This window comes from Syngnathus acus, chromosome 14 (genome assembly GCF_901709675.1).
Source record: "Syngnathus acus chromosome 14, fSynAcu1.2, whole genome shotgun sequence".
In the NCBI taxonomy this organism is placed as follows: Eukaryota; Metazoa; Chordata; class Actinopteri; order Syngnathiformes; family Syngnathidae; genus Syngnathus; species Syngnathus acus.
The window spans coordinates 7,065,101-7,083,371 of NC_051099.1; the positions used below are offsets into that span (position 1 = coordinate 7,065,101).

General features: G+C 43.7%; 3 protein-coding genes across 7 annotated transcripts; 1 reads left to right on the forward strand and 2 right to left on the reverse strand.

The window, feature by feature from the left end:
- Nucleotides 1-8,940, forward strand: phldb2a (pleckstrin homology-like domain, family B, member 2a). Of its 4 annotated transcripts, none has more exons than XM_037269290.1 (17): nucleotides 1-162; nucleotides 1,078-1,171; nucleotides 1,532-2,481; nucleotides 2,560-2,781; nucleotides 4,734-4,868; nucleotides 5,037-5,174; nucleotides 5,375-5,518; nucleotides 5,876-5,986; nucleotides 6,065-6,154; nucleotides 6,259-6,396; nucleotides 6,629-6,728; nucleotides 6,813-7,014; nucleotides 7,085-7,175; nucleotides 7,301-7,447; nucleotides 7,519-7,738; nucleotides 7,844-7,929; nucleotides 8,034-8,940. In XM_037269290.1, exons 2-17 carry the CDS (start codon nucleotides 1,117-1,119, stop codon nucleotides 8,172-8,174), a joined length of 2,970 nt encoding a protein of 989 aa, XP_037125185.1. In that variant the 5' UTR covers nucleotides 1-162; nucleotides 1,078-1,116; the 3' UTR covers nucleotides 8,175-8,940. The 4 variants fall into 4 exon arrangements, with proteins under 4 accessions (XP_037125185.1, XP_037125183.1, XP_037125184.1 ...); XM_037269288.1 differs by having other exon boundaries at nucleotides 2-162; nucleotides 2,560-2,880; XM_037269289.1 differs by having other exon boundaries at nucleotides 3-162; nucleotides 2,560-2,880; nucleotides 6,816-7,014; nucleotides 8,034-8,935.
- A 1,601-nt stretch (nucleotides 8,941-10,541) lies between these two features.
- si:ch211-244c8.4 (mucin-5AC) lies at nucleotides 10,542-13,996 on the reverse strand. The gene has a single exon (XM_037269293.1). It carries the CDS (start codon nucleotides 13,775-13,777, stop codon nucleotides 11,294-11,296), a length of 2,484 nt encoding a protein of 827 aa, XP_037125188.1. The 5' UTR covers nucleotides 13,778-13,996; the 3' UTR covers nucleotides 10,542-11,293.
- Nucleotides 13,997-14,856: 860 nt separating this feature from the next.
- LOC119133393 (organic solute transporter subunit alpha-like) lies at nucleotides 14,857-18,206 on the reverse strand. Of its 2 annotated transcripts, XM_037269160.1 has the most exons (8): nucleotides 17,585-18,206; nucleotides 17,154-17,305; nucleotides 17,010-17,083; nucleotides 16,462-16,620; nucleotides 16,291-16,402; nucleotides 16,078-16,224; nucleotides 15,887-15,992; nucleotides 14,857-15,804 (listed from the first exon to the last, which is right to left on the reverse strand). In XM_037269160.1, the coding sequence occupies exons 1-8, from the start codon at nucleotides 17,658-17,660 to the stop codon at nucleotides 15,647-15,649; spliced, it is 984 nt and encodes a 327-aa protein (XP_037125055.1). In that variant the 5' UTR covers nucleotides 17,661-18,206; the 3' UTR covers nucleotides 14,857-15,646. The 2 variants fall into 2 exon arrangements, with proteins under 2 accessions (XP_037125055.1, XP_037125054.1); XM_037269159.1 differs by having other exon boundaries at nucleotides 17,154-18,206.
- Nucleotides 18,207-18,271: the final 65 nt, after the last annotated feature.

Consider the following 18,271-nt stretch of genomic DNA (forward strand, 5'->3'; position numbering starts at 1 on the left):
TCCTCCTCTCCCCCTCCCCTCTCTGGGGAGGTGGGAAGGGTCTCCTGTCTGATCCTTTGTCACGGGAAGACTTTGGGGTTTTACTCTGCTGTTGCCTCCGTGCAGGGACGAGAGGATTTCACCTAGCTCCATCCAACAGGGAGAGCAACTATGTCCACAAAGGTAAGAGGAGGGACTTTTCTTGTGAAAGATGCTCACAGATAGATGGATGCCCAGATTCGATCAAATATTGCTGCTATTTAAAATCCAAAAAAGCTTTTGGAAATTGTACTAAACTTCTATTGCACAAGTGTTATAGCTTTCAAGTTAAATTGTTCTCACATGTTGCTTATCTGAATTGCCTTGACACTGTTGAGAAGAAACATTTGATTTAAAAAAAAGAAAAAAAAAGAAAGTGGGGGCAGCATCAAAATCACATTCTTGCATATGGTTTGATCATCATTGTTTGATTCCTTCTCGGTAGCTCAACTTATTCCATCTGCTTCAGCATATTGAACCGACTGTTCAGACATTGCATAGCTCAAAAAGTTTTGTCTCTTTTCCTTATTTGTGTTTTAATCCTCCTGCAATGACTCTTTGTTGAATAAAATACTTCCATCCCGTATAGTGTTTACATTTGCGTGTGTGTTAACTCTACGCATTAGCCAGCCAGCCTGTAGTCTGGGTGATGCCGTAAAACCGCTCACTGCTGACATGAGGCCCACCTCTTTTTTTCAGCGGGAGGGGTCCTAAGAATGAACTCACGCTGATTGATTGTGTGAGTGTGTAAAAGGATACCCTACTTCCTGTAGGCCAGGGCTCCAGACAGCAGGACCACAAAGTCTCACATCAACCATCTCTGCTCTTACTATGCATGTGGATTCAGCCTCACGACAGAAATCCCTCTTATGTCTGCACTATTTAAAGATGATTCAAAGAATTAGATCTTTCTTCTCTTTAAATTTGCATGAAATAAAAGGCAGTCTTTATATTCTCGACAAGTTTCGAGAAATGTTCAAATTGCACACGCGCCAAAGCTTCTTACGCAATCCCGCCTCAGTTCTGCATGTTGACTTTTGTTTTTTTCCTTTCTGGCAGCAAAGCACAGTTGAATCTTGAAAGACGGAGGTCAGCGAGATGAGCAGGATGCTTCCTCAAAGGGCGGCTGTGAGCACGCTCGGCTACAGCTCAGGTAAACTTTAACCTACAGGCTAACTTGCAAAATAAAATGACATTTCATACCAACCGGTCTGAGCATATTGTAACTTCCGGGCCAGGTGTCCGTGTGCCCTTAAAATGCGCTTAAGCATGCGTTCATAGGTGTCCTCACAGATGAACCCGTGACGCATGCTGGCTTCTTCCATTTTTAGAAGACACTTGGCAACCGAGAGGGCCAGTGTTTGTGTTGGGCTTGGAAGCATAAGAGCGCACATTCTTTGCTGGTTTTCCCCCTCTTACTCAGCACGTCAGCTTCTTAAATGGGCCTCGCTTTATGACATGACCCCAAAAAGTGTCCGGATTACATGCTCTGTTAATTTGCTCCCATTTCCAGACTGTGTGAAGATGGAGCCGAGCGGCAGCAGCCCGGTTGGCGGAACCTTCCTCAGGGGCTCCCGCTCTAAGGCGGAGCTGCAGGATTTGATGGAGACGCTGCAGCGCAGGAAGAGTGCCCTGGAGGCCAGTCTGAGGGCGGCTGAGTGCAGCCGCAAGTATTTCAATACGCCTTCCCCCGGCGGACCCCAGTCCAAACGACCACTCTCCATCCTCGGAACCAGCGAGCATCAGCAGTCTTCCTCGAGAAACTTCTCCTATGTGAGCAGCAGCAGCATGCCCCCTTCCCCTCGCCAGGGTGAGCGCCAGTTTAGCCCCAACGGCTTGCTCCGTCACCCAAACGCTCGCCACCAATCGCAAGACAGCCTCTTCCACCCTACGGATGGAAGTTCTTTCATCTCCTCTTATGGAGAACCCATACCTCGCTCTCCTAGGGTTAAGAGCGGCACAGCTAGCGTGCCCTCAAGCCCTCGACTGGGCCGCAGACTTTACTCACACGGCAAAGCCGTAAGTGACTCCAGGCAGAGGAAATACTCCACAGGTTCCCTCAACAGTCTGGGCATGCACAGCCGCTCGCTACCCCGCCTTCACAATCCAGCCGATCCTCCCATTTTATCTCTGCCGCCTCATCTACATCGAGCAGGGCGCTCGGCCGTGGCTCGGCGCAGTCTCTCCTCCCTTGAACAACCACCTGATGTGACGGTACCAGCCAGTATGCCCAATACACCCAGGAGGGCCAGCATGGCCTCCCTGAGCTCTCTAGGTGTTGAGATAGATGGGCCGAACTTGGATGCGGGCTTTGGAGAGCGGAGGTTATCTTTTGGGAAAGGCGGGCTGAGTTCAGGTCAAAGAGTGGGTAGCATCACTTCTTTGAACGGCAAAGAGGAGTTGAGAGACTACCACCAGCACCAGAGAGACGAGAGACTCAGGGAGCAGAAAGTGCACAAGTTGGTGAGTTTAGCATTGAGTCTTATGGACTTTGTCACTTGCAGAATACAAATGAGTGAGAGTGTATATGTTGGTCTACAGGAAAGTCAGCGGCTGGAGACCATCATGACCCTGTGTACGGAGTTTGCACAGGTGGAGCCTGCAGGTTCAGCAGTTTCCGACCTGCAGAAGATCAATAAGGAGTTGGAGAAGCTGCAGGTGTCGGACGACGAGTCCGTTTTCTCCGACTCTCCCGGCGGCACGGCGCCGGAAGGCGGTTTTGGCACCAGAGTACGGGATTTGCTTCTCAGTGACGAGCAGCAGGTCAGCAGTCGTCAGCAAAACGGTTACAGAGAAGTTGGCTCGCCGGCGCTTAGCCTTGGCGGCGGTGCACCCTCACCATCCAGCAACCACAGAGCTAAGGTCATTTTAAAATCCATTTTATTTTTTGCTACTCGGCTGTATTTGCTTTCCAATGCAGCATCAATGATTCAGCCAGTGTTGTTAGCGCACCTTAACAATCTCATCCTAGTTTGGCGATGTCCCTTTTGCTTACCAATATTTGCTTCTTGGCTATCTCCATTGACTTACATAATTGCCTTGCTAACAGTGTTGATCAAAATGTGAGGTGATGATGTCACCGCATCTCAGCAGACTCTTATTGCGCTCTTAAGCGTTTTAACCTTTGACCCTCATTGAAGAAGAAGTTTAAAGTCTCCATTAAGGCCGACTAACACAACAATGTGCATCAGTTCTGGATTTTTTACGATATTTAATTGGTAATCAAATCGTAGACCCCTGACTCATAATTTATTTGAGCTGCCTGGCAAAAGTTTCCCACCCCAACTCACGACACTCGTGTTTGTTTTAGGCATTGATATTGAGTTACCATGGTTGGCTCACGCATTCACATGAAGGAATTAAAAGCAACGGCAGTTTGCGGTTCTGACTCCTTCTGAAATCTGTCTCTGTTTTGTGCATGACACACCCTTGCTCTTCAGCATTTTCTTTTTCGCCACTTGTGAAAAGGAGCACGAAAAGCCCTTACAGTAAACGGAATGCACTTTATCAGACTGCCGAGAGCTTGTTTATCTTTTTTTGTTTACCTTTTGTGGACTCACTGCAGATGATTAGCATTCTCGTGTTCTCCCTTTTTCCACATCGCTGTGTGCAGATCACCTTCTCAGGCACAACCATTCAGGCTGAAGACTTTTTAATGGACATTTTACAGTAAACATTTAGTTCCAACTAGATTTGAGTTGAAGTAAAGTGGAAACGTGCAGTGCCGATCTCTCGCATATGCTCCCCTCATTTTGTATAGAAAGCTCCTTTATCAGTTGCTGTTTAAGGGGTTTGTTTTAAGTGACATGTTACATGTTATGGGACTCCATCACAACTTTGATATTGCAATCATCATATTTGTGGTCATTGCTGATCTCTAAGTAAACGTATCAAATTGTGTCATTTCAGCTGCCAGGTCAACTTCTCCTCCGTAGTCTCAGTGGTCCCGTCTTTGTAAAAGTGAAGCCTTTTTCCACGCTAAAACAGTTACAAACCGGCACTGTGTCTGGTTTTAATGAAGAAGACCTAAGTTGTGCTTCAACATTCAACTCCAAAAGAAAGGGAGAGAGGGGGGCAACAGGAAATGACTCTATCCCACTGAGAATTATTATGTGTGCGTGTTTGAATGGAAGAATTCTAGTGTATACACATGGCAAAGCCGTTTTTCCAGATGTTAGGAACTTTGAATCGAAAAGAAAAACGAGACTATTGATTACACATAACCACAACCTTTAAAAAAATATTGTTCTGTAAAACATGCCTGGGATTTGCTTGTCATATAATTATGTAGATATGTTATGATCTCTTACAGTACTTCACTAGAATAATGACCAATAATGATCAATTTATAAGTGTATCTTAATGGGAGGTTTTGGATACTTTGGCAAGACTAGCAACAAAATGCTCCAATTTCCATTAGGCTAAGTCCAAAAAGAATCCTGTTGTTGTTGTCATTCATCCAACAGTTACCAAGTTAAAACATCTGCCGCTGTTACTCTCAAAGGCGCTGGGATATCTGCTGCTCGTCTACGTGTTTAACATCACACCTAATGCAAGAAGCTAGTTTCATTTTCATTTGTCGTAAAAATGCCATGAAAGGTTAGGATGGAGATATTTATGTTTGGCTTGGATTATAAATGTCCATATAAGACGTATGCTGTGTGTGAGTGACAGAGAGAGAAGATCTAAACCAACCTCCCTTATATGGCATCCAGGTGTTGGAGAGTGTGCAGCTGAAGCAGGAAGTAACACATATTGAAGAGGAGAGGATCCAAGTTGTCAACAACATTGAGGAGCTGGAGCAGAAGATTAAAGACCTGGACAACCAGATGGAAGAGTCAGTCAGAGAGGTAACGCATGCCCACACAATGTTTTGCTTTCAAAAACTGTTGAGTCATTACTCCTCCAACACAGCTGATGAGCAATGAAATAATATTAAAATCTAAAGTGTGTTTTTTTTCTTTTCTGAGTTCATCAACAAGTTCTTTCATTCCTTCCTTTTTAAATATTTCCTGCAGATGGAGGTAGAGTGCGCTTTGCTGGAAGGGGAGCAAGAATCAGAGATGGCTCAGATGCAAAAAGAAAAGGAGCTTTTGGACCAGCTTAAGGAAAATATTCATAGTACTGAAAAGATTAGCCACACTGAGAAAGCACAGGTAAAAAAAAAAAAACAGTTTGTATTATTGTGCCCTTATAATGACCAATAAGAGAATGGCACGTCAATTACGGTGACACATTTGAGTAGCTCAGAAAAGGAAGTGTTGACAAACCCATCTGATCTGGACCATCAAATTTGCCTCCTCATAGATTCATTTAAATGGTGCATGAATGAATATATATGTCCTGTCTGTCGTAGGAAGCAGAGGAGCAAGCAAAAAGCTTGGAGGAATTGGAGTTTCAAAAATTGGAGAGAGAGATTCAGCAAGATGAGGAAAAGGAAAATCAGAGTCAGTTACTGAGAGAAATTGCTGACTGTCAGCGTCTCGCTATCACGCGCAAGGTACATATCGTATGTACGGTTCAATATACAGAACATACAGAGCTGAAACTGCTGAGCCAATCGGGAGTCTGGCTTTGGTTACCATAACGACCAAGGGGGCAACAACCCTGATGTAACGGTGGTGTCACATCCATTTGAGATGTAGCTTTTTTTTTTAATGATAGTTCCTCCACATTACGGTGACTGTGAAGTTGCTTGAAAGTGACTCTGGATCTTCTCCAGGCTTTCTGAACAGGTTATGGGTGGAGATACATATATGGAAATTAAATGTAAAGTTTCCAATATGAAAACTGTTTTAACTCCCACATTAAAAAAATGTGCTGCCGATTTACTTTTTTTTTTTCTTCCTTCTCGCAGGAGAGACTTGCGACTCTGAAGAAACAGTCCTCGCAGATTACTTTACAGTCCCAGCAGGAGAGAGAAGACTTCCAGAGGGAAAAAAGCAATCTGCTCATCATGCTGCAGAAGGTAAGCCATTCAGCAAAAAACTGGCCGAGTTCGACAAATGCGTTGCCATCACTGAAGATGTCATCATGACGACCGCAGGAGAGAGACAAGCTGGCGTCTTTGGAAGGAAAGTATGCAGAGCTGTCTGAGAAGCAGGACTTGGCCTATAGCAACGGGGCCGTCAAAGAGGTGGGCGACAGAATAATACAATTTGTGGACAAAAGTTCTGAAAGAAGTTGGCGAATTGTTTCCGCCCACGATTGAGAAGCTTTCAAGCTGCCTTTCTGCTGTAGCATTTGCACTCAGCAAAGGAAAGAAGAAGAAGCGGCAAGGAAAACTCGGCCCATCTGAGCGACAACACGACGCCGAAGAGGAGCCAGCAGATCGTCACTCCCTACGGACGATCTCTGGGACGCACCCTTCCGCCCAAGGTCATTATTTATTCATCAATACAATCTTCCAGGAAATTGCCCCATAAAATGCAGACTTTTAGATTCCATTTGTTATTCATAATAATTAAGCTACAGAGGAGGGTGGGATTTAAAAAAAAAATTGTGCCAAATAGCAATCCACCGCTAGACAGACTTGCACTTGTGCGAATGCCGCGGTGCCTTGCCGTGACCAGCAATCTGCGTTTTTCTTTTTTCCCTCCCCCTTCTACAGGCCCATCTGCCTCTGTCACAAAGCTCCAGCTGTGGCAGCGTCATCCCGCAAGGGCTCAGCTTTGCCCCCCGAGACCTGAATGCTCGCCGCCAGCCAAAAAGTGAGTCATCGTCCAATAAACAACAACTGCTGGAATAGTGTCAGTTCTTTCATAATTTGATATCATTTCATTCCGTTCTGTCAGCAGGCCACACACATATGAATGACGGCGTACACAGCCGACAAAGAAAAAGTGATTTTGGTAGTCGGATGCTCTCTGAGGCCAACGTTTACCTGGACTCTTTGTCCTACCCGGATAACAGCCAGGCCTCCGACACCGTCAGTGTGGACAGTTCTGACAGCATGGAGACCAGCTTCTCCGCATGCTCTCCAGATAACATCTCCAGGTTGAACATCATCAGTCATGTTGATGGTGATGATGTGGCCCAAAATAATGTCTTCTCTCTTTCCTGCCAGTGCCAGTATGACCAACATGGCCAAGCTCGAGGAGATGGAGCGTTTACTCCGAGAGGCCCAGGTGGAAAAGCTAAGGCTGCTTGAGCACAGGGTAACTCACTCTATAATAAAATCTAAACTAACAGTATTAAAACTCCCCCCCCCTTTTTAAAAAACAAAAACAAAGTGAGCATACCTTTTGTTTGTGTCTGTTTGTGTCCGATGTGGCACGCTTAGGAACGTGAGATGGAGATACGCCGGCAAGCTTTGGAGGAAGAGCGAAGACGGAGGGAGGAACTGGAGAAACGCCTGCAGGAGGAGACCAACCGGAGACAGAAACTTGTGGAGCGGGAAGTGAAGCTCAGGGAGAAACAGAGATCGCAGGTACGTTAACATCACACACCTCCAATAAGATGAGACGCACAAAATGACGACGTCATCCATTCGGTCCACAGTCCCGACTTCTGTCGCGCTACTTACCCATGAGGAAAGACGATTTTGATCTTCATTGCCATATTGAGGCGGCGGGCCACAATCCAGACGCCTGCTTCCACCTGGGCATCACGGACAAAACATGCAGAGGCTTCCTTGTAAAAATGGGAGGGAAAATAAAAACCTGGAAGAAGCGCTGGTTTGTTTTTGACCAAAATCGTAGGACGCTCACTTACTATGCGGGTGAGGAACTCTTCTTTCAATTTGACACATGACAGGAGAGCAGTGATGTCATCTTTAAAATATTCCGGGATAACTTGAAGGCTACTTTTTCCCTTCTCACCACAGACAAGCATGAGACCAAGATGAAAGGAGTCATTTATTTCCAAGCAATAGAGGAGGTGTACTATGATCATTTGAAGAATGCACACAAAGTAAGATGATTGATTCTATGCTATTCTATTCTATATTTTTGTTTTTATTTTTTGCTCACAGTTGTGATCTTAACTCTCTCTCTCCTTTCAATTGTGCACCCAAGAGTCCCAACCCCTCGTTGACCTTTAGTGTGAAGACTCATGACCGGGTCTACTACATGGTGGCCCCGTCTCCCGAGGCCATGCGTATCTGGATGGATGTTATTGTGACAGGAGCAGAGGGACACATGCACTTCATGGTGTAGCAGACCCTTAAAGGTCTTTTTTTAGGGGGGGGGGTATTTGCACGATTCCAATTCAGCGTGTTTGAATGTGCACTGTATTATATATGTGATGTCTTAGAGACAACTCATTCGCTATCTTGTAATCAAATATAAAGATTCTATACCAGTCTTGTAATTAAGCTATTTAGTTGATTATGTACTTGAGCAACATTCATCTGTGACAGAACTAGAATGCCCAACAGTAGAGCGCAGAAACACAGTGCACCAAATTGTTCCAAATCCTTTTTGCACAAACAAATGAATGCATATAGTAATCTACTTTAATTGAGCTACATGTCTGTTTTGAAGGTTGTGCAAGTTCATATTATATGGATTTGTGTTGCTAATTTTCAGTGTTATATTACCTCCAGTATTTGTGATGCCAGCAAGTCATTTTTGAAATAAATAATTTGTGGCGTCCTCTAGCGGCAATAGAAGCTGATGACAATTTTTGATAAGGTCATTTATACTTTGAGCTTAATATTTCAGTATTCTTTTTCCACCAGCAGAGGCCCTCAGTGCGAGATATTTTGCAAAAGCATGACGTAATGCTTTTATTGTTCTGCTTGATAGCAGTTAAAATTTGATCAACGTGCTCTTGTATGACTTGTATATCACATTTATATATTTTTATATTTCAATATACATTTTTATATTTTCAATATGAATGGTTTTGTTAGACAACACGTTTTCTTGTTGCAATAATAGGTTTGAACAAAAAATGAATAAAAATGAATTTTTTTATGAATGTTATATGTATGTCTCTTCTCTGTAAGCCTTTATATTGTTAATGTCAGACCAGTATGAAACATCCAGCAGAGGCCCTCAGTGCGAGATATTTTCTAAAAGCATGACGTAATGCTTTTATTGTTCTGCTTGATAGCAGTTAGAATTTGATCAACGTGCTCTTGTATGACTTGTATGTCACATTTATATATTTCAATATACATTTTTATATTTTCAATATGAATGGTTTTGTTAGACAACACGTTTTCTTGTTGCAATAATAGGTTTGAACAAAACAAAACAAAAATTTTATGAATGTTATATGTATGTCTCTTCTCTGTAAGCCTTTATATTGTTAATGTCAGACCAGTATGAAACATCCCATTGCATGAGAAGGCAAACAAGATGCCCTAAATAGTCATCATCTCAGGCATTAAAGCTAAATTAATATACGCATGAGTTACTTAATTTACCAGCATGATGTGACGTTACTTGCTCCAGGCAAATGAATAATGATTAGCATTAATTAAACCTTGACACACACAAACAATCAGGTCGAATCCACAGCTGAGTTTTTATTCAATTCCTGCATTCCAATAATGCAAATGAATGAGTTTTCTTTTTAGTGAGTAAGCAAAGCACTCATGTTTTCAAACTCCTCCCATTAAAGCCTGCGGCCTTCTATTGGTTGACCTAGTGGAGTTGGCATGGAAACACAGAATGAAGCATGCTAAATTAGGCTCGTAAGGGGCACATCTCTCTCCGGAGGCAGATGTAGACTCAAACACGAGATGCACCAGGGTGGCCGCTCCACTGCATTATGGGCGATGGAATTGGTGTACCACATTGGGGGTGCACACAAACACTTGATTGTCTCTAAAAGCTTATGCAATGAGTCTCAAAAAGTCAAGGCCAGTGTGTTCCGTAGCTCAACTAGCATAAATACTGCTCTAGTCTTTATCTAGGAGTGTGAAAGAGACATCATGTGAATGGTTATTGACAAAGGGACATTCATTAAGTTCTCCTGAAGGAGCTTCCTAATGCAAACCGCAGCGAGAATCATACCATCCGTTTCCCAAGTGCATAATGTGATTAGAATATCGACTCGGAGAGATATTACTTCCACTTGATCTTAAAGTGTAAATATTTAATCGCCATGATCACTTGTTGCTCTGTGCTGTGTAGGAAATTCGTCTCCTCCAATATCTTTTGTTGTTCTCACTTTTATTTACTCTGTTGTACGCTTCCCATTTATTCTCATTTTACGCAGAATATTTGCATTTGTTTAAAAGGGATGCCCAAAGATCACACGGCATGAATAGCAGCGTGAGTTCCCTTGCAGCGGATTGGCCAGGTTGAAGTTGACATTAATGTGCTTTCTATTCAGGTCAGTGAACTCGCAGTGCGGATGCTGTCACAATCGCGTTCTGGGAGGAGGTCACAGTGTAACCAAGCTAAAAATCTTTATAGGCTCTTATCTTTTTCGGAATGACGACACGGTTATGTCATTTCCTTCCATATTAAATTAGCATAAAAGATAATCCGCTGCACTTCATAAATCATTTTTTATGAGCTGCTTTAAAAATATCACACTGACCCGCCGCTTAAATAGAACAAATCCACTTGCAGAGTACACTCATATAATTTTATTGATTAAATAGTAAACTACATGACTATGCACACAGATTGAGCATAAGCAGGATGAGGATATGTGTCAATATACACACTGCAAAACACATCTCTGCATCCTCTCAAACGTCCACGGAGTCAGCCGTAGCGGCTGCCGAGTCATTTCCATCCCTGTTTCAAAGTCCCGGTCTCTCCCTTTGTTCACCATGTGATCAACCCATGTTGTATAGGAGCAGGCAAACACAAAAGGGAATGTACATTGGACGAGTGCAAATATATAAACGGCACATTTGCTGCTACATAGGTACAGTAGATCCCGAGCTAGGTGTGGAATGTATATTAGGAGCTGCAATTTCTGGATCGAAACCAGTAACAGAGTGGTCCCGGAAAGAAAGACGAAAAGGTTTGGACGACCTCTACAAAACGTCGGCGTAACAAAAGTTTAAAATACTGTAGAAAAGATTGACTTGAAATCTGTAGGAAAAGCAACCTTTAAAAAAAGGCACCAGTCCAAGATGTGTGAGACATTCCAAGAGAACTTTTTATCTTGCCGAAGAGGGATTGTTGCTGTGTTGACATTTGACCCTGAACCTTGTGTGAATTTGCGTGGACATGTTTGTGCTTCAGTTCAGTTCCTGTTTGTGATCTTGTGACATCAGCGGGTGACAATGAGCATCAAAGTTAAAGGGGGAATCTGGTTGCAGTCATAACTTTGGAGAAACAGCATGGCGTGTCATAGTACCTTATTATTTTCTCACGGCACCAACAGTTGCGGGCTTATTACCCACCCTGCGGACCGGGACTCTGGAGACGGGTATCTTGGTACGAGGGGTTTCTTTAGCTTGTGGTATTTGCGATGCGGTTGGAGACTGTGCTCCGTGCTTGACGGGGATCTTGGAGTCACGCGGAACACCGGCGGGGGTTTTGGACTGCTGAATCTGCTGACTCTCCTCCTGGCTGTGTTTGAAGGTGGCCACATGAACCTCCACACTGCCACGTTTGTCTCTGCTCCCAGTGTTGTCCAAAAAACGCTTGTCCTCTTGGATGGGGGTGGGCGGGTCTCTGCTTGAATCGTCATCAGTATGTTGGCTGTCCCGCACTGGTAGCTTGCCAGCTCGGGCTCCTCCAACCACGGGTATTTTGCTAATTGTCTTTACTTGTGTCCTCCTTTCTTTGGGGACGTCGGCGCGTGACCCATTATGCTGTTCCTCCAGTTTCTGTTCATCTGTGCTACTCGGCCGAGACAACTGTCCGTTTGTTGACGGCTCGTTGGCGCTTGTCTTGTCAAATGCTGCAGTTGGACTTGGCAAAGGCACGGGGGTAGTGGCAGGGGGAGCAGGGGATTTTGGTTGAGTGACGGGGATCTGTATTGGAGCAGGAGGGCTTTTCAGTACAGAAACTGATATATGGGCCGAGGCGGGAGGCTCAGGAGATGTTGGCACAGAAACAGGAGGATCTTTAGTCACAGACACTAAAGATGCGGGAACAGGACGGTCTTTAAAGAGAGTCGCAGTGGGCGGAGGGGAGACTGGACTCTTACTTGTTGCAGGGGTTGATGGAAGTTCTTTAGAAACTGTAAGAATAGTGCTATCTAAAGATATGGGAGATTTTTTAGCTGTAGAGAAACTTGTGAGGTTAGACTCGGGTTGGGGAAAATGTGGCGCGACCCATTGGTTGGACATTTGTACAGGTTTGGAAATGGTTGGCATTGTTGTGGTTATTGTGGCGTGGGAAATTGAAGAAGGCCGGGTTTCGACTGGACTCGGAGCGGTTTCCACCTTTGCAGCTACATTTTGAGGTTTGGGAGATGCGGAAATTTCAGAATTGCTATCGGGTTGAGTGAAAGTAGCAGGGGACGAAAGACTATGGGTTGCAGGTTTATGGGATGCAAGAATTGTCGTAGCTACAGGAGGAGGTTTACTTACTGAGGCGATGGTTGGAGAAGCGAGAGAAGGAGCCACTGTGTCTGGTGAAGCTAATTTTCCAAAAGTGGAGTTACAAGTGGTAACTTGAGTCTTGTCCAGAGAAGACTGGTTAGTGGCAGTAGTGCTCGGTATGGTTTTCAGTGTTATCGAAGGGGTGGACATTATGGGAGGGCTTGATGAAAATTTCACGTTTGTGGTTGTCGAAGCTGATTTTATTGTAATCCCAACAGAAGGTTGTCCCGAGGCTGGAGAAGAGTCCAAACTTGGTTTGACTGACTCGTTCGTCAGAGTCAAGGGTTTGGTCAAACTGGTCACGACTGGCGTAGCTACAGAAGACGAGGTTGGGGTTGTCACACAAGTAATAGAAGGACCGCCGACAGCTACAGGTGAGGAAGAGGTGGTCACAGAAGTGGAGGTCAGAGGAGAAGTGCTGGCAGGTCTGGTGGAAGGAGAAGTGGCCGATGCTGAGACCTTAGGTGATTCCGGGCTGGAGGCGCGTCTGCTTTTTCCCCAATCAGCTTTCACGTCAGCCATGATATTGCCTCCTGAGATGGACTCAAAGGTGAGGAGTGAGGAGATGTCTTCCAGCAAGGAGCCCAGGCTGCTCTCAGATGGCACCACTGGAGCTTCTGTAGCAGGCACAGGTGCCGCATCCTTCTCAGTTCCGCTCGCGTCGCTCGCTGGTATCGGGGAGCTCTCACGGGTCACTTTCTCATGGCTCTCCGGAGAGCGAGGACAAGATTTGGGGGTGAGGCCAATGTCCTCTTTGATAATTTCCACACTGTTGGAGCGGGAGGACATGAGGAGTGGGCTCGGGGGAGCGTCCACCTTGTCCTCCTTGTCTTTCAGGCGTAACTTCATGCTGCCAAAGAGGCCCTTCAACCCTTGCCGTTGTCTTGTCGTTGGCTGGCAGACGGTGTGGACTCTGCGTTCCCCCCCTCCTCTCCGGGTTCCCCTCAGCCGTGAGAAAAAACTGATGGACTTGGTCGATCCGATTGAAGAGATGGAGTTGCGAGCGGCGGCCAGGACGCCATCTTCGCCCGTCGGCTCTTCCTCCGTGTGCTCGCCGTCTCCTTGACTCACCTCCCGCGCCTTCTCCTTATCCGCCTCCAGCTCGGCATCAAGCGCGGCGCCTTCGGGTAGTCCATCGAGGGTTTGGCTCCTGCTGACAGGTGACTTGTTGTTTTTAAGAGAAAAGATGTTACCGGGCTTGCGTTTGCCAAACAGCTTGAATCCTTTTCGTATTTTTCCACTTGGTTGGGATTCACAAGGTGGGGGGTCCACGTTCTCCGTCTGGACATCCATCTTTTCTCTGCGTCAGTCCACGTCTCCTCCCCTCTTTTGATGCGGTTATTATTCGCGACTCGCTGGATGGAGCATTTACATTGGAGTTTATCTTTGTCTCCCTCGGATGAACGTCTTCACCTGCGTTGCTCTCCCCGCGTTTACTATGTTATCGTCTGTCTGCGGTCCCCTCCCTCTGTCCCTCCAATGCTTTCTCCTCTCGTTCGCCCTCAAAAGCCCCTCCCCTTTTCCTTGCTTTTGCCTGGCTCCTCTCTCCAGTTACCATGGCAACTGAGGGAGTAAGCTGCTTTCGTCAGCAATGCAGAGCCAAGGGCTGTCATCAACATGTTCTTTCTTTATCCATACGCCTGATGACTGTTTATATAAACGGCAGAGACAATTAGACTAGTAATAAAAATTCTGAAGTGCCAATAATCACGACATGTTTAAATATCTCAATTCATTTTGTTCACTGCATCCCTACATGCATGATCATCATCATTTAAATAAAGCTTAACTGCAAATAAAATGTCCCTTGTCTTATTATTGATTGTGACCATATAAGATAGACATTAAAGTCTATTCACCCGTTCAAATGCCACGTTTAAGTCCTATAAAAATGAAACCAAGGTAAATAATTTTAAAACCTTTCCACCATTGGGACCTTTGACCATTAAAACATAATTCTTGTCTAATTCTTCTCTTTATAATCTAGTAATATTACATCATTGTAAATATATACAATATAATATACATCTCTTTATAATATAGTAATATTACATCTTTATAAATATATACGATATAATATACATGTAAATTATATGATGTACAATATATGAGGTATGGTAGAATATCAACTGATATGTTTGCGTGGGTGTTAATGTTGTCATTGTAATTTTTAAAACCTATGAATCAAATTTAAAGCAGAAGAAGACCAAGCCTTTGAATCAGAACTGAACACAATAAAGTCATGAGAACGATTGCATAACTGCAGAGGAGTAGTTACGTGAAAACAACAAAGTATTTGTTTTTGAAGTTCAAGTCAATAGAAACCTTTGGTATAATTTTAGTAGCATATCATTAAGAATGCAACATCATACTCAGAAATGAGAGCATCTTTATCTTTTTTGTTTGCATGCATAATAAAAGTACATAGTACAGTATTTTGATGCAATATGTCAACTTTGCTGCTTTTTATAAATGAGGCGGAGGTTCCTTGAGGATTCCAAGTGGAACACGCCCTCTTTTGGCCATTAGAGGAACAGCAGATAAAGCTGCCACTTCATCCAAGTATTTTCCGCTTTGTACTAAGTGGGTCAGCAGTCTTTAAATAAACTTCTTTTGTTTTGTTCACAGACAACAAAAGCTTTGGTGGGAGCGCTACGTAGATAATGCAGATACACATCACACATAAAAACCCTTAAATACATGATTCCATTGAGCAATGAAATAACTTTCAATTATGACAATCTTCATGTAAACACTCCTTAATTGCGCATACATTAAACAATGAGAAAAATAATATTGTGTCAGGGATTATAGCTATAATCAAAGGCATTTATAAAATCACTATTAAAAATTCAGTCTTTAAAAAGATAATAGTGTTACTAATAGAACAATAAGTTAATACGTAAAGATGAGTACATATTAAGAAAAAAAAAGTAGGCCGGAAATAGCCAAAACAAAATGATATGGCTCCTTTTAAGTGGGATTATGATATTATTTATTCAAAGGTTAATTTGTGTGAACTAGGAACTAACCTAAAAGAATTTAGTCAAATTAGTAAATACAGTCCTGCAGAAATACTTTGTCATATAATGTTTTCAACATGAAAATTGACCATTTGAGCAATGGTACCTCAGATAAAGCGCATCTTTCAGCTCCCCTCGTTCAGACGTCGTGCTCCATGTGGGCGGCCTGCAGGGAGGCTCCGTCCTTGTGCTGGTCACACGCGGGTGAGCTAAGCGTTTCATATGTGCGACGATAAAAGAAGCGAGTAACCAGGGTGATGATGAACATCTCCATGATCATCATCTGCTGACTTAGCACTGTGGGAAACAGACAGAAAAGAGAAGTTCAGGTCATGCCAAAATGAGAGGATAAATATCAGGACATGGAAATGATTCTCACTGGAGCCACGGGCCTGCGAAGAAAAGGGAGGGGCGCAGGCGATGGTTCCATCCAGAGCCAGAATGTTGATGATGGACGTCTGCAGTTGACTTAGTACGAGTATTAGCTAAGGATTAAAAACAAGCACTTAGTTAATGTGATGCATTATATAACACGTTTTGTTTTACAGCAAACGGCTCGTGTCAACTCACTTGGTACATGGCGTACTTTGGTACGATATTGAGTTGGCGTAAAAGGTGGTTGGTGTTCATGAACACGATGGCCACGGGCCACAGGGAGGCGATGGTGAGAACGCCAATGAACGGGTTGATCCAAATTGCGGTGCCAGTGATCTCGAGCTGGAAAAGAACGGTTCGTTTGCAATTGTTTGCAGTTCGGGGGATGCAGCAAGAAAGGAAACTTACATCTGAGAGGTCAAAGTTGCCGTTTGTCCACAGTATTATGGAGAGGATGCTCAGCACCGTTTTGAGGATGGCGTACTGCAGTGCACCCAACTTCAGAAGGAACAACATGCCCCTAAAAAGGATTTGCTTTTAATTCCACTGATGTAGGATGAAAAAATAAAAAATTCGTACCGCGACATGGGCACATGAGGTAAACAGAGGCAGCAGCAGCAACACGGCCCCGTGGTGATCTTGAAGGGTTTCCCAGAAAAGCGCTTCAGAAATTCATCGCTGCCACCCAACTCCTCAATGAGCAGAACCAACACTTTGTACACCACCACTGCAAAATAACTGCAGAAATGGAACCGCCTTTCAAAAACAATTCAAGTATTTGTGGGCAAATTGAATGAATATGAAACATGCAAACTAGTGTGACCTATGATCTTTTCCCGTGTAATGATTCATCGAGCGGTTTAAACCACACTCAGACTTTACACGCAAGGTTTCACTCCGAGTTAATGACGCGTGATGACGTGACAGTTGAGTAACTTGCTCAAGGGCATATTTCCAACGAGAGTGGTTGTAATTAATTTTTACATTTTGTCTAAAGCAGAAAAACATGCTCAAGGGCATATTTCCAATGAGAGTAGTTGGAATTAATTTTTACATTTTGTCTAAAGCAAAAAAACATAAGGCAAATTAAAATTTATTTTTATAACCCGAAACCTGAAATCACGCACCAATTTGACGTCATATCTGTGACCATAACAGCCCTGGGGATCCACATGCCAAAACACGACATGGTGGCGATGACCTGAAATACGTAAATGGTGAGTCCATTCATAAAATGGCAGACATATTTAGGAGGGCAACGGGAAGCTTACAGGTGCGGCTCCATTGACCCAGATGATGGTTGTCTTCTTTGGGTAGGGCAGTTTTTTATAAATATAAACACATTGCTCCAAATAGAGAAGCAGGGATGTGCAGGACATGAAGGTGAGGATGGCGTACAGACCCATTCCGAACGTATCTAGCTCTGATTGGAACACACAAAAAGGAAAATTATAGTCGTGCAACAAAGAGTTGGTGACATATGAAATATGAACATGGCTAGAGCATCCTCTGATTACATAAAAGTAATTTCTGTTTTTAGAATTAGAAGAGATTCTGAGTATTTGGCACAACATTGAATCGGCTTTTATTATCCTTACTGTTATTTTTGGCTTAAAGCTATTTTGACGTGTACGAGATGCAGAATCTGAAGACTTCAGATGCTTTGTCATTCGCTTGACCTGATGGATAAGGAAAGACTTACGCTTTATCACATCCATAGCCAGAGGGGGTTCCTGCAAACAGGCGGGATCAATGCTGCTGTTGTTGATGTCCTCCATAGCTCCTGATGTTCTTCTTGCCGAGAATTCCCCCCTATAAATCCTCTTATTCGAATTTCATAAGCTCTGATCAAACCCAGTTTCTACAGAGAAAGTGACAGGGGGTAAAAAAGTAGTCTTTCTCCCTCACATGGCCGTGTGGACAATGGGTTCAAGTTAAGTGTACTTTAACCTTCTGCTACTTTTAAGGAGCTATGGCTTGATGACACGTTAAGAAATCACAGTTTTATGAGAATCCCTACAGAAGTAACGGTCGCTCATTCATTCACAGGCAGTTGCAGTCATTAAGATGACAGTAAATGAATGTATCGTCACACGTGAACTTTGGCTGGGCGTAGTGGGTGAATATAAAAAAAGTGTAAAACACATGAAGGCCGTTTGGAAGGCAGACTGCTTGCGATGTATTTTATGACATCTATATTATTTAGAAAATAAGAAAATCAAATTTGAAGAGTGGGGGTATACATTGCCTCTAAGTTATGGTTTGATAGTCATAATGCGAAACATTAACTAGAATTTAATTAACATTTTAGAAAATTTCAATCAAACCAAATACCTCAACTATTTTGTACAATGTGTGAGGTGGAAGAAAAACGTATCAAATGCGGAAA